At 47.1% G+C, this 26,825-nt stretch overlaps 2 protein-coding genes across 4 annotated transcripts in view; one reads left to right on the top strand and one right to left on the bottom strand.

The window, feature by feature from the left end:
- Positions 1 to 20,780, bottom strand: part of RBM33 (RNA binding motif protein 33) — a 111,208-nt gene extending 90,428 nt beyond the window's left edge. For all 3 annotated transcript variants that reach the window (XM_044293010.1, XM_044293008.1, XM_044293009.1), the window contains exon 1: positions 20,588 to 20,780. In XM_044293010.1, the coding sequence (XP_044148945.1) occupies positions 20,588 to 20,606 (19 nt within the window). In that variant the 5' untranslated portion in view covers positions 20,607 to 20,780. The remainder of the gene's footprint in view (positions 1 to 20,587) is intronic.
- Positions 20,781 to 20,854: 74 nt separating this feature from the next.
- Positions 20,855 to 26,825, top strand: part of CNPY1 (canopy FGF signaling regulator 1) — a 174,890-nt gene continuing 168,919 nt past the window's right edge. The window contains exon 1 of the mRNA XM_044294344.1: positions 20,855 to 20,937. Within this exon, the coding sequence (XP_044150279.1) occupies positions 20,914 to 20,937 (24 nt within the window). The 5' untranslated portion in view covers positions 20,855 to 20,913. The remainder of the gene's footprint in view (positions 20,938 to 26,825) is intronic.

The raw sequence follows: 26,825 nt of genomic DNA, 5'->3' as shown, positions 1-26,825 counted from the left end.
AATAGCTGTAAGAGAGGCTGTGGAGGCAAGACATTAAAGGGAATCTATCAGCATATACCCTGCTATAAATCCATCTGCCAATGGAGATGTGCACTGAGCAGTGGAGTGTAACCCTAGAACCGTGAGGTCAGTCCAGAGATATGAGCTACTTTAGATCATGCTAATTAGCCCTTTGGTGCAACAAGGGCATTGCTGTTGCACCCGGAGGACCAGTCAGTGCATGTGCCAACCACAACCTCTCCGCTGTGAGTGACTGGGCCAGGCAGTGACAAGAATGGGTAAACAAGAAAAAAGTTGGGTACAATCATGACTGATTTTGACAAGCCATCTCCAAAATCAGATTCCACATTGATTTATGATGCTTTTTTGTAATGGGGTGTACACTTCATTTCAAAAGAGCATTTTCTGTTTCTGGGTTTTTAAGCGAATCTGTACCAAAAAACACCCAAGCGTTTACAGAGCATACAACGCGGTTTCTGGCCACTTCCCATTCACTGCATGTTGCTTCCGACTGAAATGGACGGGACGATGCTTGGAGTCATTTTTCCGTGCAGTTTCTGACATGGAAAACGTCTATATTTATGCAGAAATATAGAAAATTCTGAAGGATTCACACACCATGTATGTAATAGTGATGCAGTACCATCAGTAATATGGCCACATCGTGGATCGTTCCATGCAGATTTCCCAATCTGCTTGTGTGAAACTGGCCTAATTATATATTCATATGTGGCCGAATTTTCCTCGTCTCATTCATGTGAAACAACCCCAGTCACAGGACAGGAACAAACTTGTTGCAACAAGTGACTGTAAACAGGAGAGATAGTCCTCGTTATCTGTTCAGTCACCATTTACAAACATGACCGCACATGTACAGGCAATTATTCTCCATCAAGAAAAGAGACGGACGTATTTTAGGGAGCTCCATATTATTACTGAACACTGGGGAGCGGTGACTGCTAAACTGTCCTGATTCCTCTACGATATTATATAGCTGTCAGCTCATGGAGCACGGAGTCCTTGGTTGACCCAACTAGAGAACTGGTGTATAACCAACCTAATAACTGTTTGGCCGAAAACAGTCTCCAAAAACCCTCATAAGCATGCAGGATACTGATGGCATGGGGGGAGCAACTAAGGACATGGAGAAGCTGGGGGCACTGGGGGTAGCTGGTGGCACTGGGGGAGAACCAATGGCACTGCTGAAGGAACTAATGGCACTAGGGAGGGGAGACTCATGGCACTGAGGGGGGGGGGGGGGCGGACTGATACTGATGGCAGGAGAGCTGATGAGTTTTCTTAATTAACTCAATTAGTCGTTGGATTAATCGGCAGAATAATTCATTATTAAAATAATAATAGTTAAGTATTGGGGCTCTACGAAGTATCCAAATTTCCGGGAGTGGATGGAGTATATGAATAGGGTAAAGCAGTACGAATATAGTCTTGCCTAAACGGTGGGAAAGAAAGCAGCTTGGCTGCGGATCTGGGGCGATTGGAAATGATAACACTAAGTAATGACGGCAGCTCCGCGGAAAAAAGGGGTTGGAGGGGGGGGGGGGGGAATGGGAGGGTGAAGAAAAGAGGGAGACTTGATATAAGATGAGATTAAGGCTACTTTCACACTAGCGTTCGATCGGATCCGTTCTGAACGGATCCGCTCATATTAATGCAGACGGTGGCTCCGTTCAGAACGGATCCGTCTGCATTATAACTTAGAAAAATTTTCTAAGTGTGAAAGTAGCCTGAGCGGATCCGTTCAGACTTTACATTGAAAGTCAATGGGTGACGGATCCGCTTGAAGATTGAGCCATATGGTGTCATCTTCAAGCGGATCCGTCCCCATTGACTTACATTGTAAGTCGGAACGGATCCGCTCGCCTCCGCACGGCCAGGCGTCCAGGTGTCCGCTCACTGAGCGGAGGGGAGGCTGAGCGCTGGCAGGCGGATGCATTCTCAGTGGATCCGCCTCCACTGAGAATGCATTAGGGCCAGACGGCTGCGTTCAGGGCCGCTTGTGAGCCCCTTCAAACGGAGCTCACGAGCGGACACCTGAACGCAGGTGTGAAAGTAGCCTATGTTGTACCACATTGTTATTTATAATGAATGGGAAGATTGTAAATTAAAATAAAAAAATAAATAAAATATAGATAGCTGCAGCCCTAGCTGAAATCATACAGCCCTATCCTTCATTCCTCCGACATTGGCCAACGAAGGAGCGTCAGGAGGTCCCCATGCACATTAGTCAGTCATCTGATACCACATGAATCAGAGGGTTCGTTCAGTATACATCTAAAGTGTACAGTCAGTGGAAAAGGAAGAAAACCTGAAATGCCAGCTCTAGGGAACTGTAAGTCAATGTCCAACCCATAACTATAGATAGTAGTCTCTGGTCTGGCTGATATTGTCATGTCTCAAAGCTTTACTATGGGCCAGACATTGACTTACAGGGAAGCTTCCTGGCACGAGAGAGAATTGTCTTCCTTCTGGAGGAGAGCCATTTTACATATATACAAATGACCCTTTCATGGAGCTCAAATGCATATAAATCAGCAGTTAGGCTACTTTCACACCTATGTTAGGTGGTGATCCGTCTAGTATCTGCACAGACAGACCTGCACCTATAATGCAAACGCTTGTATCCGTTCAGAACAGATCCGTTTGCATTAACTTTTTGTTGCATTTTTTTTGTTCATGATGATGCAAAGTGCAAACGGATCCGTTTTGACTTGCACTGAAAGTCAATGGGAGGCGAATCAGTTTTCAATTGCGCCATATTGTGTCAGTGAAAACGGAACGGTCCCCATTGACTTACATTGTAAGTCAGGACGGATTTGTTTGGCTCCGCATTGCCAGGCGGACATCAAAACGCTGCAAGCCTAAGATATGGACATACAGTGGCTATAAAAAGTCTTCACACCCGTTAAAATGTCAGGTTTCTGTGATGTAAAAAAAATGAGACAAAGATAAATCATTTCAAAACTTTTTCCACCTTTAGGCTGGGTTCAGACGAGCGTTTTACAGCGCGTTCCTACGCGCTGTAAAACGCTCAACAAGGAGAAACCAATGCTTCCCTATCGGCATGGTTCTCACCTGGGCGTTTTACAGCGCGTACGAAGTTCAGGAGCTTCTTTGGGGCGTCTTGTCGCGCTTTCCCGTACATAGACTTCCGGGATCGCGTGACAATGGGCGTTCGCATACTACCGTAGCCGCGTATGTGAGACGCCGGAGAATCGCGCATACACAGCGCTCAGGTCAGGACGATCAGGTCTGAACCCAGCCTTAATGCAACCTATAAACTGTACAACTCAATTGATAAACTGAAATCTTTTAAGTAGAGGGAACAAAAAATATAAAAATAAAATGATATGGTTGCATAAGTGTGCACACCCTTAGGGTCCATTCACACGTCCGCAGTATGTTTTGCGGTTCCGCGGAGCCGCAAAACACAGACGGCGGCAATGTCCGTTCCGCATTTTGCGGACCCAACATCGCTGGCACTATAGAATATGCCTATTCTTGCCCGCAATTGCGGACAAGAATAGGACATGTTCTATTTTTTTCGGGAACGAATTGCGGACCCGCAATTCCGTGTCCGGGCAGCACGATGGAATGAATGGGTCCGGGCATAGGAATGAACGAGTCCGCAATTCCGTTCCGCAAAACGTGGAACGAAATTGCGGACGTGTGAATGGACCCTTAAACTAATACTTTGTTGAAGCACCTTTTGATTTTATTTCAGCACTCAGTCTTTTAGGGTATGAGTCTATCAGCATGGCACATTTTGACTTGGCAAGATTTGCCCACTCTTTGCAAAAACACTCCAAATCTGTCAGATTGCGAGGGCATCTCCTGTGCACAACACTCTTCAGATCACCCCACAGATTTAGGCCTCTTTCACACTACCGTTTTTTTTTTTCCGTTTTGCGGGCCGTTTTTTGTGTTCTGTATAGGGTCCGTATAAGGAACCATTCATTTAAATGGATCCGCAAAAAAAACCAGAATGTACTCCGTATGCATTCCGTATTTCCGTTCCGTTGAAAGATAGAACATGTCCTATTATTGCCTGCAAACCACGTTCCGTGGCTTTATTCAAGTCAATGGGTCCGCAAAAAAATGGAATGCATCCGTATGTCTTCTGTATCCGTTCCTGCGGAACCATCTATTGAAAATGTTATGCCCAGCCCAATTTTTTCTATGTAATTACTGTATATGCCATATGGAAAAATGGAACGGAAACACAACGGAAACAAAAAAAACAGAACCACGGATCCATGAAAAACGGACCGCAAAACACTGAAATAGCCATACGGTAGTGTGAAAGAGGCCTTACAATCGGATTCAGGTCTGGGCTCTGGCTGGGCCATTCCAAAACTTTAATCTTCTTCTGGTGAAGCCATTCCTTTGTTGATTTGGATGTCTGCTTTGGGTCGTTGTTATGCTGAAAGATGAAGTTCCTCTTCAGGTTCAGCTTTCTAGCAGAAGCCTGAAGGTTTTGTGCCAATATTGACTGGTATTTGAAACTGTTCATAATTCCCTCTAGCTTAACTAAGGCCCCAGTTCCAGCTGAAGAAAAACAGCCCCTTGGCATGATGCTGCCACCACCATGCTGCACTGTGGGGATGGTGTTCTTTTGGTGATGTGCAGTGTTGTTTTTGCGAACATATTTTTTGGAATTATGGCCAAAAAGTTCAACCTTGGTTTTATCAGACCATAACACCTTTTCCCACATGCTTTTGGGAGACTTCAGATGTGTTTTTGCAAAATGTAGCCTGGCTTGGATGTTTTTCTTCGTAAGAAAAGGCTTTTGTCTTGCCCCTCTAGCCCATAGCCGAGACATATGAAGAATACGGGATTGTTGTCACATGTACCACACAGCCAGTACTTGCCAGATATTCCTGCAGCTCCTTTAATGTTGCTGTAAGCCTCTTGGTAGCCACCCAGACAAGTTTTCTTCTCGTCTTTTCATCAATTTTGGAGGGACGTCCAGTTCTTGGTAATGTCACTGTTGTGTCATATTTTCTCCACTTGATGATGACTGTCTTCACTGTGTTCCATGGTATATGTAATGCCTTGGAAATTCTTTTGTACCCTTCTCCTGACTGATACCTTTTAACAATGAGACCCCTCTGATGCTTTGGAAGCTCTCTGTGGACCATGGCTTTTGCTGTGGGATGCGACTAAGAAAATTTCAGGAAAGACCAACTAGAGCAGCTGAACTTTATTTGGGGTTAATCAGAGGCACTTTACGTGATGGCAGGTGTCTGCTGACTCCTATTTAACATGATTCTGAATGTGATTGCTTAATTCTGAACAAAGCTACATCCCCAGTTATAAGAGGGTGTGCACACTTATGCAACCAAATAATTGTAGTTTTCTTCCCTCCACCTAAAAGATTTCAGTTTGTTTTTTTAATTGAGTTGTACAGTTTATAGGTCACATTAAAAAGGTGGAAAAAGTTCTGAAATGTGTTATCTTCAGCTAATTTTTTTTACATCACAGAAATCTGACATTTTAATAGGGGTGTGTAGACTTTTTATATCCACTGCATATGAGCAAACCAACCCTGCACCAGTGCCCCACGTTTACTACTGTTCTATAAAACGGACAGGACGCCAGGATTTCAGAGATTTGCGTGACAGAAGAATGCGATCCGTATACTGCAGAGACAGGACAGTGCAAAGGGTCGGCTGTTTCAAGCCATTATTCAGATTTGTCTCAACACCGACCGCATATGTTTAATGCAGTTCTTCCCATATCTCATGACCTTCAGCTGTGAATCTGGGTACTCCCTGTTCCCAAATCTTCCTCCTATTGTAAAGTAAGATAACAGCAGAACGGAGGGGGGGGGGACGAAACCAAAAACCCCAAGGATTACCCAAAGCAAGGTATCAGGTTGTAATCAGTCAATCACGGGGAATAATTAACATAATCAATGACAGAATCATCATGATAGCATCTGATAGCCTAGCCATGAATAGTCATCCTTCCTGCTCGCCCGCGATTATTATTCATCACATATACATTTTTGTATTGATTGCTTGTCAGACTCATATAGGCTGCTGATATGAGCTGAGACGTGTGGGACTTGGGCAGCTTCTTGTTTAAGGATTGCGCTGATATTGAAGCACTTATGAACAAATTCACCCTGCCATAAGGAGGTCCCAGGCGGATCTTCGCATATAATCACCTACAAGAGAGAATGTCCACTACATCAGCATTTTACACAAGACTCAAAACGTGGCGCTGGGCTGAGAGCAGCTTTAACATAAAGGGGGAGCAGCAGCAAAGCATTAAAAACTTAAAAGGGGTTGTCCAAGTTCTATTTATTGATGACCTATCCTCAGGATAGGTCATCAATAACAGATCGGCTGGGGTCCGACACCCCTGCTATCAGCTGTTTGAAGAGAAGGCGCGCGCCGTGCCAGCGCTGCCTCCCCTTCGCTGTTTACCTTCTAGCTGTTGCATCTGCAGCCGTGAGCAGGTGCAATTACACCCAAGACGTCCCATTCATTTTAATAGTACGGATCGCTCCTATTCAAGTGTATGGGAGCGATCTGTCCCATTGAAATGAATGGGACGGCTTGGGTATAATTGCACCTGCTCACGGCTGCAGATGCAACAGTTAGAAGGTAAACAGCGATGGGGAGGCAGCGCTGGCACGGCGCGCGCCCTTCTCTTCAAATCGCTAATAGCAGGGGTGCCGGGTGTCGGACCCCAGCCGATCTGATATTGATGACCTATCCTGAGGATAGGATATCAATAAATAGAACTTGGACAACCCCTTTAATAGGATAGAAAATAAATAACCGTTTGAACATGGAAAGTCTGAACATGGAGCTACAAATGACAACACATCCTGGACATGGGGCTGGTTGAACCCCAATAACCAGCAGGCTTAGGTTACTTTCACACACGCGTTTGGTGCAGATCCGTCATGGATCTGCACAGATGGATCCGTTCAGATAATACAACCGTCTGCATCCATCCATCCGTTTGTATCATCTTTAGCATAGCCAAGACAGATCTGTCTTGAACACCAATGGAGGACAGATCAGTTTTCTATTGTGCCAGATTGTGTCATAGAAAACAGATCCATCCCCATTGACTTACATTGTGTCAGAACGGTTCCGTTTGGCTCTGTTTTGTCAGATGGACACCAAAACGCTGCAAGCAGCGGTTTGGTGTCCGTCTCCAAGGCGGAATGGAAACTAAACTGAAGCATTCTGAGCGGATCCTTTTCCATTCTGAATGCATTAGGGCGAAACTGATCCGTTTTGGACCGCTTGTGAGATCTCACAAACGGAAAGCCAAAACGCCAGTGTGAAAGTAGCCTAAGGCATTTGCTACAACTTTTATGTTTGGGTTCAGCCAAAGCAAGCTCTATATGCTGGGAGACTAAAATCTACAGTGTGCTGGCCGACAAGCAAGACCAGGCTACTGCTAGCACCATGTTCAGTAGCCTGGTGGAATATGCAGACAGTATATTTTGGGCCCCCCAGAGCTCCTTGGATGGACAGCTTGACCATGTTTGCTCTTGAAGGTCAATTCTGTTGGTGTTCATTTGAGATAGGCCTCTTGCACACGACCGTATGCCCTCCGAGATACAGTCCGTGAGCGGGTCATAAGTCCCGGAGCGGCATTGATTGTGCGCACGGGAGTGCACAGCATCATAGATTACAATGATGCAGTGCACGTGGGGCCGCCCGCAGGACTATTGTCCCACACTCATAAGATCATGAGTGCGGGACAACAGTCCTGCGGGCAGCCCGACGTGCACTGCATCATTGTAATCTATGACGCTGTGCACTCCAGTGCGCACAATCAATGCCGCTCCGGAACTTATGGCCCGCACACGGACTGTATCTTGGAGGGCATACGGTTGTGTGCAAGAGGCCATAAATGGAGGCACAGATATATAGCCACGACCCATACACATCCAGCTGAGCCGAGTGCGCGTATTAAAGGGGTTGTCCAGGTTCAGAGCTGAACCCGGACATACCTTCATTTTCACCCAGGCAGCCGCCCTGACTTGAGTATTGGAGCAGTTCACGTCACCGGCACTGATGGGCGGAATTTAGCGCTGCCCTAGCCAGTAAAACAGCTAGGGTAGCGCTTAAGCGCGCGCATCAGAGCCAGTGACGTCACCGAACACACTGCCGGGCGGAAGTTTCTGCCCGGCAGTGTGTTATGATAAACAAAAGAGCCCTTGCCCTGTGCGATCTAGCGCAGGGCAAGGGAGCGCATCAGAGCATAAGGGGCTGCCTGGGTGAAAATAAGGGTATGTCCGGGTTCAGCTCTGATCCGGACAATCCCTTTAATAGAAGATTGGGGTGATGGCCCAGGCAGAAGTAGTGTAAGGCTGGGTTCATATTTACGCTTTTAATTTCAGCAGTGTGTTCGGGCAGAGGAACTGCCAGAATTTACTGTACCCGGCAAATATGCTGGCTTTCGGCCAGAAAAAAAACAAAAACACTATATGCAGCAGTTATTGTCAGGCCAAAAGCCGGCATATATTACAGTGAATGGTGTCCGGTGGTGCGCTGTCGAATCCAGCTATGCCCGAGTTTAAAAGCACAGATGTGAACCAAGCCTAAGGCCTAATGCACACACAACCCTTGTGTGTTTTGCGGTCCGCAAAACACAGATGGCGTCCGTATGCGCACACGGAGTGCTGTCTGCATCTTTTGCGGCTCCATTGAAGTGAATGGGTCCGCATCCAAGCCGCAAAAACGAGTGCTTGGATGCGGACCAAAACAACGGTCGTGTGCATGAGGCCTAAGGCTAGCTGTACACAGGTGCAGGCTGACTGCACAACAGTGACGTCACCCATCACGGCCTGCTATTGGCAGCACACATGTCGCTGGATGTTTTGATCGCCGAGACGGAGAGATGCAGCGGCGCCTGTTCAGGGATTCGGAGTGCCAGGGAATGCGGTAAGTATGCTCTATAGGCGGGGCGGGCATTGTGGGGGGCATTTTTAGAATTGGATAACCTCTTTAAGGATACGTTTGGGGTCTACACTGACAGCTCGTTCCTGGCATATACAACATAGGAACCTGACACTGCACAAAGAGCCCAAGAGAGTAAGCTCTAGCCCTGGACCAGCAACTTCTGGCACTCTAGCTGTGGTGAAACTACAACTCCCAGCATGCATACTTGCATGGCTGTTGTTGAAGAGCATACTGGGGGTTGTGTTGCAGCACGATGCCCCCTCTACCACTTTCACCCCCATAAGTACGGGGGGGGAAATCGGTGCCGACTCCCCAGCTTATTATAGAAGTACAGCCCGCATGTAAGACTTCTATAATGTAACTATAGCACTGAATCCAATAGGAATATTCCGGTAATGGTTGGGGGCATATCCCTGAATGATCAACTTCAAAACCCAATACAACCTGGATTGACTTGTGGGACAATGACACTTGCCATTCATCTCCCTTATGCCTTGGAGGCTCGTTCTGATGGGAAATCAGATTTAAACTCATTTAAGGGCAGACATTTCAAAGCAAATCCATTGGGAAACTGCGCAAGCAGTCAAAACCCTGTCAAGAGCTGATAAGGTAGATACCGTCACAACTACAGCAGATGAAACAATAGCATTTCGATTGAGTTGTAGAAAATGTCCCTGCAAGGTTGACTTTAAACTCCGGGATAGAGAAGGCCAACATCAGGAAACAACAAATGATCAGAAGCGCTCCTGCCAGGCTCCTTCATGGCAGAAGGTCTCCTCCTATCCCCAAGGAAAAAAACTAAGTATTCACGAGTAAGTCATTACTATAGTCCGTCAGTCCCCGGTAGAATATCCCTTTAATCCAGCATCAATGAAGCATAAAAGTGCCGGACCATCAGATATTATGAATTATCAGAAGGAAAAGTATAGCATTAATCGCGAAATTTCCTAATGGCTTAGTTTACTTGGGGTTTTCGGAAATTCACGAGAACGGGGGCCCCATGCTGCTTCCCTAAAATGACCGCAGCAGCCGATTGCACACGCGCGCGCGGCTTCTCTGTTCATTTCTATGGGAGTTCTAGAGATAGCCGAGTGCCCCAAGTAAAATAACCCATTAGGAAATTTTGTGATTTATGCCATCCTTTCCGGAACTCCCATAGAAATTAATGGAGCTGCAGGGCGCATATGCGACCAGCCACTGCGGTCATTTTAGAGGAGCAGCAAGGGGCCTGCAGGGGGTACGGGGCCCCTGTTCTTGTGGTCCCCAGCGGTAGGACCCCCACCAATCTGATAGTTATCCTCTATCCTGTGGATAGAGGATAGCTTGTACCTACTAGAATACCCCTTTAAAGATGGACTCCAGGATTTTTTTTCTTTGCCTATACAGTTCAAGATAGGCCATTATTAAAGACTTAGATGGACTTGTGTATACCTATTTTTCTGATGTGTAATTTGTGGGTTGTCTGCCATCTTGATTGCTTCTCAGATTTGTTTTTTTCTAATGAATCCTACATTCCCATCATTCCTGGCTTTGCAGATGGAGGGCACAGAGTCTTACCACATTGCACTGCCCTGTCCAGCTCTGAGGGCAGCCGTGACAGATCAGTGACACAGCTGCTGTCCCCTCACACTACAGGGTCTCCATGTTCTCCTATGTGATACAGCATGAGCCTGTCTGCACTCTCTCTCCTGTCAGGTTTTGTATGCAGGGAGACCAGTGAGGCTACATCTCAGAAAATAAACTGGAGAGTCAGCACACACAGACAGTACAGGCAGGGCAAGTCAAGAGGCTTATATAACTGCAGCTAATCACTGTATACACTTACCCTCTGTCTATCTGTTCACTCCAGATCCTTTAGACAGGGGAGAGATTATATCTTCAACAGATTACAGAGCTGCCAGGAGGGATTTGATTGGTGATGTCTTCCTGTAGTTCACAGGAAGTCATACACGGGGGAGATTTATCAAACTGGTGTAAAGTAGAACAGGCTTAGTTGCCCATAGCAACTAGTCAGATTCCACCTTTCATTTTTCCCAGCTCCTTTGGAAAATAAAAAGGTGGGATCTGATTGGTGGCGTTCTACTTCACATCAGTTGGATAAATCTCCCCCAGACCTCCTGTTCACACATTAAAGTAGCTCTGGGCTGGTGGTCAGACTTGGTCACATAACCAGGTTTACATAATGAAAACTTTCAAAATGAATGGATGCAACTGAGGGTGTAAAATAACACTGCTAAAACACTAGGGTGAGTTATTAATATATGTATAATAATAAATAAATATAAGAACAAAACAAAAATGGTTTCTATGGCCAGGAACAAACCAGCGAGTTGAATGCAATAAACCCGCAGAGTGCGTCACTGAGAGGTTGCGTTCTGACCTCACTCCTCTGATCGCACAGCATTATAATGATTTATAATGCTGTGTAACCCTGAGGGTCCTTGAATGTATTGTATTACACTGACAAAACTAAGAGTTACATAGTATTATAAATCAGTATAATGCTGTGCGATCAGAGGAGCAAGGTGAAGACAGGACGTCTCACTGACACACGCTGCGAGTTTATCGCATTCAACTCGGTGTGTGTCTGGCCCTAGACCTCTTTCACACATCCATGAAGATATCCGTGACAAGATGGTCAGTGGTTCATCCAGTGTTTGGCCCCTGTGTCTGTTTCAGCTGAAAATTAATTTCCAGAGCACCTACACCGACAACGTAGCTGGAAAGGTGGTGGCGTGAGGACCCCGTGATTTCTGGGGTGTGGCCACCGGCAAGCGCTCTCCTCAGACATTAGTGGGAGCGCCCCACTAGGGCTGCAGTAAACTTATTTTAGAAATTGAGTATTCTTACGATCGAGTATTCTAATAGGAAAAAGTTAATTAATAGACTGTTTTTCTTTATAAAAACTCATCAGACCCTAACATCCTTCGTTCTCCCCTGTGTGATCAGCCTAAGTGCTTCAGTTACCACCAGTGCCATCAGCTCCACTATCCCCCAGTGCCTTCAGCTCTGCCACCCCCCCCTGTGCCAGCTGTGCACCCCGGGCACCCGGCCTTAGTCGCACCAACTTACCTTTCCAGCAGGGGCGCCGCCGACACTATCGTTCCGCGCTGCCCTGCGTCTGACATCACACAGCGCGCGTACGTCAGGAGTTCAGTGCAGGACCATGGATGTGCTATGGAGTGTCCGGAGGCCCCCATTTTACTGACAAAATGGGCAACGGAAGTTCAGGGTGTTTATAGCGTTTTGGGAATCCATACACTCGTACACGGATAACATTGTCACTGAGCGCTGTACTGGCACACGTCACTGCTCCATGGCCACAGCACATTGGTGAAGGGTCTCATGCTGTAATGTGCCATGCAGAGCTTTTAGTGAAGTGGGTACAGGCAGGTGCAGAGATGTGCTATACTGAGATCCTGGCTGTACCCGCTCCGCTGAAGCCTTGCATAGCACATCAGTGTCCAGAGGTCGCAATAATGCCTGTACAAGCGTCATAGACGAGTGTTCAGGCGAATTTACTCAAACTTTACCGGAGACCGCCTGTTCTGTAATTAGAGGAAGCAGCCACAGTCTGTCCATAAGTCATAACCCCATCAGCCACATTACCCCAGGCCAGAACGGTGCAAATATTCCAGACAGTCTGGCAGATTGGCATTGTTCTGGGGGCACTCTGGCTGATGGGGTTATGACTTATGAACAGACTGTGGCCGCTTCCTCTAATTACAGAACAGGCGGTCTCCGGTTGCTATGTGTAACAGCTGTACACATGACGCACGCTGCCTGCACTATAGGAGCTGTACACTACAGAACCACGGGAAACGTCGGTGACACAACACTCACCATGCTGCCGGCCGTCACTTATGGGTAACCTGTGCGAACCGTGGCGTTACCGAACAGTTAATACTGGCAGGGCTGGTCCCCGACAGGGCGCACACAAGCACCGCTATAGCTCACATATCCATGTGTTCGGATTAGCCTCATACAGCATGTGAGGCTGAACAAGTTAAAGCAAGGCGCTGCAGCAAGGCCACTTACCCCGCCAGTGACGATCGCGTGCGCCTCCTTCCTTACTTCAGTGCGGTGGTGCCATAAGCTCCGGCAGCCACTCAAACCGACCAATCACTAAGCTCCTTACTGTAAGGAGCTTTGTCATTGGTTGTTTCAGGCAGCAGCAGCATCGCTGCGCTGATGAATGGCAGGGAGAAGTCTAAGCCGTATCGGTACACCTTAGACTTGTTCCAGGGAGCAAAATGGCCTGAAAAGGCGTCTATGACGCTTGTACAGGCGTTACTGCGTCCTCTGGGAATGATGGTGATGTGTTGGGGTGGGTGCTGTGAGCCCATGGAGACAGTGACCCGCAGCCCGAAGGTGACTATTGGACTAGTGGTTTGTCATCACATGGAAGACTTTGATGATTGGTGAGCACATTAAAGGAATTTGTACTCCTCCTCGGCTAATACTCCTCAAAAATGGTATAAGAAGTATTCTCACTCTTCTGGAAAAAGTGTAGTGCGAGCTCTGGTGGGGTCCAAGTAATTATTAAAGTACATCTTTACGATAATTACTGGGGGTCTGACAAATGTACTACCCAGGGTGCCTGGAGAGACCGCTTAACCACCTCCGGACCGCCTAACGCACATGTGCGTTCCGGAGGTGGCAGGGCTGCGCACAGTCACGCATATACGCGTCATCTCGCGATACGCGAGATTTCCTGTGAACGCGCGCACACAGGCGCGCGCGCTCACAGGAACTGAAGGTAAGCGAGTGGATCTCCAGCCTGCCAGCGGCGATCGCTCGCTGGCAGGCTGGAGATCCGAATTTTTTAACCCCTAACAGGTATATTAGACGCTGTTTTCATAACAGCGTCTAATATACCTCCTACCTGGTCCTCTGGTGGTCCCTTTTGTTTGGATCGACCACCAGAGGACTCAGGTAGGTCAGTACAGTCGCACCAAACACCACACTACACTACACCCCCCCCCCCGTCACTTATTAACCCCTTATAAACCCCTGATCACCCATGATCACCCCATATAAACTCCCTGATCACCCCCCTGTCATTGATCACCGCCCTGTCATTGATCATCCCCCTGTCAGGCTCCGTTCAGACGTCCGCATGATTTTTACGGATCCGATCCATGTATCCATGGATCCGTAAAAATCATGCGGAAGTCTGAATGGAGCCTTACAGGGGGGTGATCAATGACAGGCGGGTGATCACCCATATACACTCCCTGATCACCCCCTGTCATTGATCACCCCCCCTGTAAGGCTCCATTCAGACGTCCGCATGATTTTTACGGATCCGATCCATGTATCCATGGATCCGTAAAAATCATGCGGACGTCTGAATGGAGCCTTACAGGGGGGGTGATCAGCGACAGGGGGGTGATCACCCTGATTACCCTGATCACCCCCTGTCATTGATAACCCCCCTGTCAGGCTCCATTCAGACGTCCGCATGATTTTTACGGATCCGATCCATGGATCCGTAAAAATCATGCGGACGTCTGAATGGAGCCTTACAGGGGGGGTGATCAGTGACAGGGGGGTGATCACCCTGATTACCCTGATCACCCCCTGTCATTGATAACCCCCCTGTAAGGCTCCATTCAGATGTCCACATGCGTTCTGTGGATCCGATACATGTATCCATGGATCCGTAAAAAATCATGCGGATGTCTGAATGGAGCCTTACAGGGGGGGTGATCAGTGACAGGGGGGTGATCACCCTGATTACCCTGATCACCCCCTGTCATTGATCACCCCCCCTGTAAGGCTCCATTCAGATGTCCGCATGCGTTCTGTGGATCCGATACATGTATCCATGGATCCGTAAAAAATCATGCGGATGTCTGAATGGAGCCTTACAGGGGGGGTGATCAGTGACAGGGGGGTGATCACCCTGATTACCCTGATCACCCCCTGTCATTGATAACCCCCCTGTAAGGCTCCATTCAGACGTCCGCATGCGTTCTGTGGATCCGATCCATGTATCCATGGATCCGTAAAAAATCATGCGGATGTCTGAATGGAGCCTTACAGGGGGGGTGATCAGTGACAGGGGGGTGATCACCCTGATTACCCTGATCACCCCCTGTCATTGATAACCCCCCTGTAAGGCTCCATTCAGACGTCCGCATGCGTTCTGTGGATCCGATACATGTATCCATGGATCCGTAAAAAATCATGCGGATGTCTGAATGGAGCCTTACAGGGGGGGTGATCAGTGACAGGGGGGTGATCACCCTGATTACCCTGATCACCCCCTGTCATTGATAACCCCCCTGTAAGGCTCCATTCAGACGTCCGCATGCGTTCTGTGGATCCGATACATGTATCCATGGATCCGTAAAAAATCATGCGGATGTCTGAATGGAGCCTTACAGGGGGGGTGATCAGTGACAGGGGGGTGATCACCCTGATTACCCTGATCACCCCCTGTCATTGATAACCCCCCTGTAAGGCTCCATTCAGACGTCCGCATGCGTTCTGTGGATCCGATACATGTATCCATGGATCCGTAAAAAATCATGCGGATGTCTGAATGGAGCCTTACAGGGGGGGTGATCAGTGACAGGGGGGTGATCACCCTGATTACCCTGATCACCCCCTGTCATTGATAACCCCCCTGTAAGGCTCCATTCAGACGTCCGCATGCGTTCTGTGGATCCGATACATGTATCCATGGATCCGTAAAAAATCATGCGGATGTCTGAATGGAGCCTTACAGGGGGGGTGATCAATGACAGGGGGGGGTGATCAGGGAGTCTATATGGGTGATCACCCCCCTGTCATTGATCACCCCCCTGTCATTGATCACCCCCCCCTGTAAGGCTCCATTCAGCCATTTTTTTTGGCACAAGTTAGTGGAAATTTTTTGTCTGTTTTTGTTTTCGTTTTTTCTTACTAAGTCTCATATTCCACTAACTTGTGTCAAAAAATAAAATCTCCCATGAACTCGCCATACCCCTCACGGAATCCAAATGCGTAAACATTTTTAGACATTTATATTCCAGACTTCTTCTCACGCTTTAGGGCCCCTAAAAAGCCAGGGCAGTATAAATACCCCACATGTGACCCCATTTCGGAAAGAAGACACCCCAAGGTATTCCGTGAGGGGCATATTGAGTCCATGAAAGATTGAAATTTTTGTCCTAAGTTAGCGGAAAGTGAGACTTTGTGAGAAAAAAAACAAAAAAAATCAATATCCGCTAACTTATGCAAAAAAAAAAAAAATTCTAGGAACTCGCCATGCCCCTCATTGAATACCTCGGGGTGTCTTCTTTCCAAAGTGGGGTCACATGTGGGGTATTTATACTGCCCTGGATTTTTAGGGGCCCTAAAGCATGAGAAGAAGTCTGGGATCCAAATGTCTAAAAATGCCCTCCTAAAAGGAATTTGGGCCCCTTTGCGCATCTAGGCTGCAAAAAAGTGTGACACATCTGGTATCGCCGTACTCAGGAGAAGTTGGGCAATGTGTTTTGGGGTGTCATTTTACATATACCCATGCTGGGTGAGAAAAATATCTTGGTCAAATGCCAACTTTGTATAAAAAAATGGGAAAAGTTGTCTTTTGCCAAGATATTTCTCTCACCCAGCATGGGTATATGTAAAATGACACCCCAAAACACATTCCCCAACTTCTCCTGAGTACGGCGATACCAGATGTGTCACACTTTTTTGCAGCCAAGGTGGGCAAAGGGGCACCTTTCAGATTTCGCAGGCCATTTTTTACACATTTTGATTTCAAGGTACTTCTTACACATTTGGGCCCCTAAATTGCCAGGGCAGTATAACTATGCCACAAGTGACCCCATTTTGGAAAGAAGACACCCCAAGGTATTCCGTGGGGGGCACGGCGAGTTCCTAGAATTTTTAATTTTTTGTCACAATTTAGCGGAAAATGCTGATTTTTCTTTTTTTTTCTTTTTTCCTTACAAAGTCTCATATTCCACTAACTTGCGACAAAAAATAAAAAATTCTAGGAACTCGCCATGCCCCTCACGGAATACCTTGGGGTGTCTTCTTTCCAAAATGGGGTCACTTGTGGGGTAGTTATACTGCCCTGGCAATTTAGGGGCCCAAATGTGTGAGAAGAACTTTGCAATCAAAATGTGTAAAAAATGCCCTGCAAAATCCGAAAGGTGCACTTTGGAATATGTGCCCCTTTGCCCACCTTGGCAGCAATAAAGTGTGACACATCTGGTATCGCCGTACTCAGGAGAAGTTGGGCAATGTGTTTTGGGGTGTCATTTTACATATACCCATGCTGGGTGAGAAAAATATCTTGGTCAAATGCCAACTTTGTATAAAAAAATGGGAAAAGTTGTCTTTTGCCAAGATATTTCTCTCACCCAGCATGGGTATATGTAAAATGACACCCCAAAACACATTCCCCAACTTCTCCTGAGTACGGCGATACCACATGTGTGACACTTTTTTGCTGCCAAGGTGGGCAAAGGGGCGCATATTCCAAAGTGCACCTTTCGGATTTCACCGGTCATTTCTTACACATTTTGATTGCAAAGTTCTTCTCACACATTTGGGCCCCTAAATTGCCAGGGCAGTATAACTACGCCACAAGTGACCCCATTTTGGAAAGAAGACACCCCAAGGTATTCTGTGAGGGGCATGGTGAGTTCCTAGAATTTTTTATTTTTTGTCGCAAGTTAGTGGAATACGAGACTTTGTAAGAAAAAAAAAAAAAAAAAAAATCATCATCATTTTCCGCTAACTTGTGACAAAAAATAAAAAGTTCTATGAACTCACTATGCCCATCAGCGAATACCTTAGGGGGTCTACTTTCCGAAATGGGGTCATTTGTGGGGTGTTTGTACTGTCTGGGCATTGTAGAACCTCAGGAAACATGACAGGTGCTCAGAAAATCAGAGCCGTTTCAAAAAGCGGAAATTCACATTTTTGTACCATAGTTTGTAAATGCTATAACTTTTACCCAAACCATTTTTTTTTTTGCCCAAACATTTTTTTTTTAATCAAAGACATGTAGAACTATAAATTTAGCGAAAAATTTATATATGGATGTCGTTTTTTTTGCAAAATTTCACAGCTGAAAGTGAAAAATGTCATTTTTTTGCAAAAAAATCGTTACATTTTGATTAATAACAAAAAAAGTAAAAATGTCAGCAGCAATAAAATACCACCAAATGAAAGCTCCATTAGTGAGAAGAAAAGGAGGTAAAATTCATTTGGGTGGTAAGTTGCATGACCGAGCGATAAACGGTGAAATTAGTGTAGTGCCGAAGTGTAAAAAGTGGCCTGGTCATGAAGGGGGTTTCACCTAGCGGGGCTGAAGTGGTTAAAGGGGTCGTCTCACTTCAGCAAGTGACATTTATCATGTAGACAAAGTTAATGCAAGGCACTTACTAAGGTATTGCGATTGTCCATATTGCTTTTTTCACTGGCTGGATTCATTTTTCCATCACATAAATACACTGCTTGTTTCCATGGTTACGACCACCCTACAATCCAGCAGTAGTGGTCGTGCTTGCACAATATAGGAAAACGTGCTGACCGCTCTGGGGGCTGCGACGATGGGAGCTCACATAGACTGGTGCTTTTTTCTATAATGTGCAAGCATAACCACCACTGCTAGACTACATGGTGGTCATAACCATGGAAACGAGCAGTGTATAATGAGATGGAAAAATGAATTAAAGGGATTCTGTCACCAGATTTAACCCTATTAAGCTATCTGACACTAGCGATGTGCTAATGTCAGCTAAACCTAACTAGCCTATTCCTATTTTTATCTATGCCCCCGCTACGCCAGAAATCTAATATTTATAATATGCTAATTAGCCTCTAGGAGGAGGAAGGGGGGGGGGGGGGGGCGGCATTGTTCCTGCTCCTACAGGCTCCGTTCTCCCACCTTTATCGCCTCCCGTTCAGCATTCGGCGCAGGCGTGGTGAGGAAGCTGGCAGCCCGCGAGCATCTTTCCCTCACTGTGCCTGCGCCGAATGCTGAACAGAGATTTCTGGCGTGACGGGAGCATAGATAAAAGTAGGAATAGACAAGTTAGGTTTAGCTGACATTAGCACATCGCTAGTGTCAGCAAGCTTAATAGGGTTAAAGGGAACCTGTCACCGGGATTTTGTGTATAGAGCTGAGGACATGGGCTGCTAGATGGCCGCTAGCACATCCGGAATATCCAGTCCCCATAGCTCTGTGTGCTTTTATTGTGTAAAAAAAACAAAAACCGATTTGATACATATGAAAATTAACATAAAAGAGTCATATCTTACTTGTGTGACCAGAGAAGAGTCATATTTTCAAGCTCTGACTCATCTCGGGTTAATTTGCATATGTATCAAATCGTTTTATTTACACAATAAAAGCACACAGAGCTATGGGGACTGGGTATTGCGGATGTGCTAGCGGCGATCTAGCAACCCATGTCCTCAGCTCTATACACAAAATGCGGGTGACAAGTTCCCTTTAAATCTGGTGACAGAATCCATTTAAAGCTCCATCTATACGGGACTTTATCTGCAAAGAAAAATCAGTGGTAAAATCTGCAGGGTTACACGTGGATCTGTTCTGCTGTGGAAACCTGCAAAATACACGGACATTCTGTGGATTTAAAGGGAACCTGTCACAGGGATTTTGTGTATAGAGCTGAGGACATGGGCTGCTAGATGGCCGCTAGCACATCTGCAATACCCAGTCCCCATAGCTCTGTGTGCTTTTATTGTGCTAAAAAATAACGATTTGATACATATGCAAATTAGCCTGAGATGAGTCCTGTACGTGAGATGAGTCCGGGACAGGACTCATCTCAAGTTAATTTGCCGATCAACTGTTTGTGGGGGCCACGGCACTCCGGGGGACACTGTGGCCTCCTTGCAGCTTATCACGGACAGCGTTGTCCTTCGGATATCGCAGCTTAGGTCCATTCATTTCTATGGGACTGAGCTGCTCCTGGACCATGTGACCGATGACATCACCAGCCTAGGAAGAGGCCGCAGCGCTCACCTGAGATCTGTGAGGGTGTCGGATGGTGGACCCCCGCCAATCTGATATTGAGGACCTATCCTGAGGAGAAGTCCTAAAAATCAGAATTTCAGAAAAGCCCTTTTAAACCCGCACCTGCAGGTCAATGTCTGCTAATATTTCTCAGAGCGGATGGATTAGATTTAGTAAACTTTGCTGTTACTGGAATACGCCGCCGATTATTCACCCTGCTATTCCACAATGGAAAATCGTATCCGCGCCGCACGGTCATCGCCTAAATCCTACGATGCTCTTGCGCCATTGACGTGGCGTCGTCCTAGCGTGTGATCACCACACACGATCATCTCTGATTGGCCACAGTAGTCATGTACCGCCTCAGCGCATCTTTGCAGCAGTGAAGTAAACAGAGACTGCCAGCCGCAGACTGCGGCACCACCAGCGACAGCGCGGAGGTGGGCATCAAAGGTGATTATTACAGCTACAAGTATATATAGATATATATATAACAATTATTATTTTTTACCCCTTTAAATATACAAGACCCACAGAGAGGAATCAGACGCAATGGCGGATAACAGGTGCACGTTCACACTGGTAGGCCGGCCCGCACCAAGGCCTAGCCGTCAGAATGAGGGGCATCAATACTATCAGGTACCTTCCAGCAGAGCGGCCATGTTGCTCCGGAGTCTTCCGTTTCACATAGACACGGTGGAAGAAGAGGTCCTCGGTCCGCGCGGTGCTCCCCCGGCCTCGCTCAGGACACCAGACGGGGGAAGGTAGGGCGAAGAGGGGGAGGAAAACCAGGAGACACCACAACACATCACAACATGGCCGCCGTCAGCTACCGCTCTCCGGTCTCGCCGTGCATTGTGGGTAGAATGAGGAAGGTGTCAACAGAGCCTGAGAGGGGCGGGGCGAAGAAGGGGGATTACAGGAGAGGACCGCGCATGCTCGTGGCCGTTACTGGGCTCGGGGACGCGCATGACGTATGTGAGTCAACGCCAAGTAAGTAGACGGCGGGAGGGACGTGATCCTGCTCCGTCTCCTACTCTGTATATAGTCGTCACAGGGCTCTGCTCCTCCGGCGGTGACGTCCCACTTCTATATATCTTCTTCTATTAAAAAGCTCCCCAAATCCCGCAAGGACGCGTTCACACAGGACGGAAATTTCTGCCACTGAATATCAGTTCCGCTCATGTGATTGGGGTTGTTTTGGCAGCAGGGGCCCTGTTCACAGGCATGGAGCAGATTTTTCTTCAGTCTGTGAAACTTCTTTTTAATTAAAAAAAAAATAAAATCTGCCCCCTTAGGCCTTGTTCACAAACAGCCTTTGGCAGGCACAATATTGTGCGGATTCTGCGGCTGCGCAGGATGCACCACCCATTGTTTTCAATGGGAGGCCTCTTCTGGTCTTCGTGCGGTTTACACCAAGGACGGACACGCGCTGTGTCCGCGCGGACGTTGCTGGAAACGCTGACGGTTTGTGGTTTAACGCTATTAAATGGAGCTAAAACATCAACAGGTTGGGCCAGGGCAAATAAATAAAAAAACGCGATGGTTTTTGCCGCAGAATACGCCGTGGATTTTTACGTTTCGAAAGTGCATTGCAGTAGATCCAAAAGCTGTTAAAATCATAAAAGCTCCAGTGCTCGCCACTTGGGGTCCGGCGAGATGGCGGCATGTGTTGCAGAAAAAGTAGCAATTTGTAATGATGGTCAATGGTGTCACCATGGTGACCTACTGCAACGCGACAGACGCAAAATAAGGCTACATGCACACGAACGTATTGTGGTTTGCGGCCCGCAAATTGTGGATTCACGAAAAAACGGATGATGTCCGTATGGTATCCTTTTTTTTTTTTTTTTGGCAGATTGATTATAATAATGCCTATCCTTGTCTGCAAAACGGACAAGAATAGGACATGCTTTTTTTCACGGGGCTACGAAACAGACATACGGATGCGGATAGTGTGCTGTCAGCATTTTTTGCGGACCTATTGAAATGAATGGGTCTGCATCCTATCCGCTAAAAAAACGGAACGGGCACGGAAACAAAATACATTCGTGTGCATGTAGCCTAATCCAACTTGGGTGGATTTTTTGCAACTGTCTTAATGGCATCACTTCGCTTTGTCGCACCATTGACAAGTCTTGTGACACATGTAGCTGTAGCCTTGTTTTGTTGTGCGACCTTTTTTCTGCCGTGTAGCCGGACCCTTAACCCCCCCGTATACAGTGGTGCAGCTCCTTCCTCCCCTCCGATCTGTGTTTACCAGCTGCAGCAGTGATGTCGCCATGTACCTCGAGCGACAACTGCAGCCAGCAAGTGGCTTCAGCAATCTCGTGCCGCATACCACTGAGGCTAGTGATTGCATGCAGCGGTCATGCACCGTATACAGCTGCAGCCAGCTGCACAGTGAGAAACTGGGCTGGAAGCGGTGGGGGACAAAGTGGCTCTTATAAAGGGTTATCCTGTGAGAGGTTCTGCTATGCAATGAATAGAGGAGTACACGGTAAAGGGGTTTTATACCGACGACTAGAGATGAGCGAATTTCATATTTTGAAATTCGTTTGCGCTTCGTTTGGTGGTAAAAGCAGAATTGCGTTATGGATTCCGTTACCACGGACCATAACGCAATTCCATGACGGAAAGCCTTTAGAGGCATTCCATTATTCATTCCGTCCTAATAGAAGTCCATGGGCTGCAAAATGGATCCGTCTGGTTTCCTGTCAGCAGGACTTTTTTTTTTCCGTCCTGCATAACGGAAACCAGACGAGATCCGTTATGCTTGCCCATAGACTTCTACTAGGACAAATCAAAACGGAATGCCTCGTAAAGGCTTCTGTTTTGCATTCCGTCCAGGAATTCCGTTATATTCTGTTACAAACGGAACCTATAACCGAATGGCATAACGGTAGTGTGAACCCGCCCTAACATAGCCAAGACGGATCCGTCATGAACTCCATCGAAAGTCAGTGGGGGACGGATCCGTTTTCTACTGTGTCAGATTGTATCAGAGAAAACCGTGCGCATTGACTTGCATTGTGTGTCATGATGGATCCGTCCTGCTCTGCATCCTATGGCGGAAAGAAAACTGCCTGCTGTGGTTTGCTCTCCGGTATGAGAACGGAACAGGATGCATTTTGGTGCATTCCGTTCTGTTCGGTTACATTTTGGCCCCATTGACAATGAATGGGGACAAAAACTGAAGTTTTTTCCATTTCATCACCATGACGGCCACACAGGAGGTTGACCCATGACCTCTGTAGGGGCAGGAACAGAGAAGAGGTTAAATTGCCCCCTCCCACCTTCATTCTCCAGTGTTCCTGTCCCTACTGATCGATGCTCTATCAATAACTTGGAATTGGGGCTTGGCATACGCCTTTCCCCCTCTCCCCCTGATCCCGAGAATAATCCAGAAAATCATGGAAGGGAAGACGGCTGTCATACTGATTACACCTTTCTGGCCAAAAAAGAGCTGGTTCCCCCTACTCCGGAAACTAGCAATAGAGGAACCCTGGAAGTTACCACCCATCTGGGTCCTTCTTCACCAAGGCCCCATCCTTCACCCTCACCCAGAGTTCTTCAAGCTCACAGCCTGGATCCTGAGGTCGCCATACTGAAACACCAAGGTCTTTCTGATAGTCATTTCTACAATGAAATACTGTCGGAAAAAAGTGACATCAACGATACACCTTAAAATATGGAAAAGGTTTTGCTCATGGTCTGGAGAAACAGAACCAAACCTCAGGGAACCTAACATCCAGAAAATCCTTGACTTCCTACAGAACGGCCTGGAGATGGTGCTTACTCCCTCTACATTGAAGGTGCAAATCTCTGCACTTAGTACCTTCTTTGACACCAGTCTAGCTGATCATAGGTGGATTAAGCGGTTTATCAGAGCAGCAATCAGGCTGAGGCCCTCCCTAAGATCCCGTACTCCTACCTGGGACCTAAACCTAGTCCTTAATGCACTTATGCATCCTCCCTTTGAACCCCTGGAAGACTGCATTTCTCATAGCCATTACGTCTGCTTGACGGCTGGGAGAGATACAAGCACTTTCCATAAGAGAACCTTATCTCACCATCTCAGACGACAAAATCATCTTAAAACTAGATCTGTGATTTATGCCCAAAGTAGTCTCCAACTACCACAGAAGTCAGGAAATCATCCTCCTATCCTTTTGCGACCAACCAAGAAACCAGAGGGAGAGTGACTTCCATACTCTTGACGTCAGACGCACTGCACTGAGAAACCTGGAAGCCACAAAAGACTTTAGAAAATCTGACAGTCTTCTCATCCAGTTTGCAGGAAAGAATAGGGGCTCGAAGGTCTCTAGGTCATCCATTGCCCGATGGATTAAAGATACCATCTTTTTCTACTACAAGCTTCAGAACCTGGATCCACCCATTAATGTTCGGGCCCATTCTACTAGAGCAGGCATGCTCAACCTGCGGCCCTCCAGCTGTTGCAAAACTACAACTCCCAGCATACCTGAACAGCCTACAGCTATCAGACTACAGCAGGGCATTGTGGGAGTTGTAGTTTTACAACAGCTGGAGGGCCGCAGGTTGAGCATGCCTGTACTAGAGCAATCTCCACCACCTTTGCAGAAAGAGCGGGAGCTTCACTAGATGACATATGCAGGGCGGCCACCTGGTCTAGCATACACACTTTCGTCAGGCATTACCGCTTAGACTTATCCAGGTCTTCTGTCCTTTCCTATGGACGCAAGGTCCTTCAAGCAGTAGCCCCCCCTAAATGTATAATTTTATAATTCTCCTGCGTGGCCGTCATGGTGATGAAATGCAAAACCGGAATTAGACTAAGGCTACTTTCGTTCAGAGCGGATCCGTCTGGTATCTACACAGACGGATCCGCTCCTATAATGCAAATGATGGTATCCGTTCAGAATGGATGCGTTCGAGGCCGCTTGTGAGAGCCTTCAAACGGAACTCACAAGCGGAACCCCGAACGCAAGTGTGAAAGTAGCCTAACCGGTAATTTTGTTTCCATGAAATCACCACGACGGCCCGTATTTCCCCCCTTTTTTCTTTTTGGTATGAAGTAGTACCTTGTGTCTCCCCTTCGGGGTATGATGTAATACCTTGAATATATTTCTACTTATGATTCTGACACTCAGTAATCTTTGAAACACTGGGGAATGGAGGTGGGAGGGGGCAATTTAACCTCTTCTCTGTTCCTGCCCCTACAGAGGTCATGGGCCAACCTCCTGTGTGGCCGTCATGGTCATTTCATGGAAACAAAATTATCGGTAAGTCTAATTCCGGTTTTCCGGTATTGAGACCCTATGACTGATTTCAATACCGGAAAAGAGAAACGCTAGTGTGAAAGTAGCCTTATTCGTCTGGTCTACCTTTTCCTGCATTACAGTCGTGCTAACATGTTTCATGGGTCCCCTTCATCCTCTCAGAGCCAATGTGGTGATCTTGTAGAGGATAGATCATCAGCATCTGATCGGCGGGGGTCCAACACCCAGGACCCCTGCCGATCAGCTGTTTGAGAAGGCAGTAGCGCCGCGGCCTTCTCGCTGTTTACCGCAGGCCCAGTGACATCACGACTAGTATCACTGGCCTGGGCGCTGCTAAGCTCCATTCACATGAACAGTGGATACAAGAGCTGCCCTGAGTGACATGTCTGCCTGCTGGGAGACTCAGCAGCATGTTGTATGTGTAGGACTACAAGTCCTAGCTGTACAATGACGCTGCTAATGCACACAGGATCTCCCCCCTACCTGCAATGCTCTGCAGAACTTCTCTTTCAGCTCCTGTGCCCAGCATTTGTCTCCTTACTGCCTGCAGCTACACAGTAAACACTTCAGCCCTGAGTCTGTGCAGCTGAAGGGGTTAAGAATCCTGGGAGAGAGCAATAAGCAGCAGCCTGCAGAGCAGGGGGGCGTGGCCAGCACAGTGACATCTCCTGTACAGATTGCTCAGGCTTGTGCAGGAACATTATCCGAGCAGGGAGAGAAGCTGACATCACAGGTCATGTGACCCTCAGTGTAATCTGAGAAACCAGCCACGGGAGATAAAGGGAGTTAATTTGAAAGCTGTTACATTTGCCTAGTTTGAAAGAATAACAAAATAAATCGGACAACCCCTTTAAAAAAACTGCAGAACCACTTTAAAGGGATTTTATTACTAATGGCCTGTCCTTATTGTAGGCGTTTAATATTAGATCGGTTCAGCTCCATCTCTTGTCCCCCTTGCGATCAGCTGTCTGCAGGGGTCTCAACTAGGGACGAGCGAATGGACTTCGGATGAAACATGCCTTATATGCAGTGTGATGTAGTGATAATAGGCAACCAATATGTAATTCAGGGCCAGTCCTGAGGCGTAAAACTGTTGGTAAATGATCCCCACTGTGTGTGTAAAAGTGACTTGTACACATAGTTTATAGACGAATCCACCAGAGCAGCTCTCTGTTCTGGCTCATACAGGGGGTCCCGAGTGGGGGGACTCTTCCTCTTTATGACTTACATATGCCCTAAGAGACAACGGTTTAAAGGCAGTGGCATACCTACCATGGAGGCAGACCATGCAGCTGCTATTGGGGGAGGTGGGTCCAGTACTGACCTTTGTCTCTTCCTGATATAAATCCACAGCATTTTCCAGCAGCTGCCTCTAGGGGGAGTACAGTGCATAGAGATCTTTTACAGCTCCCATTGATTTAAATGTTAACGGTATAAATTTCTGTGCAACGAACTCCCCCTATTGATGGCTGCAGGCAGCCAGTTTTATAAAAATACTATGTTAAGGGATGTAAGACTTTAAAGGGGTTGTCCCATCTCAGAAAATATGGAGATATTCGTGTCCGCCATATCCTTTTACATTGTGAAGAACTTTGACCCATGACACATCCATCAGGTGGT

This window comes from Bufo gargarizans, chromosome 5 (assembly GCF_014858855.1).
Source record: "Bufo gargarizans isolate SCDJY-AF-19 chromosome 5, ASM1485885v1, whole genome shotgun sequence".
NCBI lineage: Eukaryota > Metazoa > Chordata > Amphibia > Anura > Bufonidae > Bufo > Bufo gargarizans.
The sequence above is the reverse complement of the archived record's forward strand: the minus strand, read 5'-3'. Positions and strand labels throughout refer to the sequence as shown.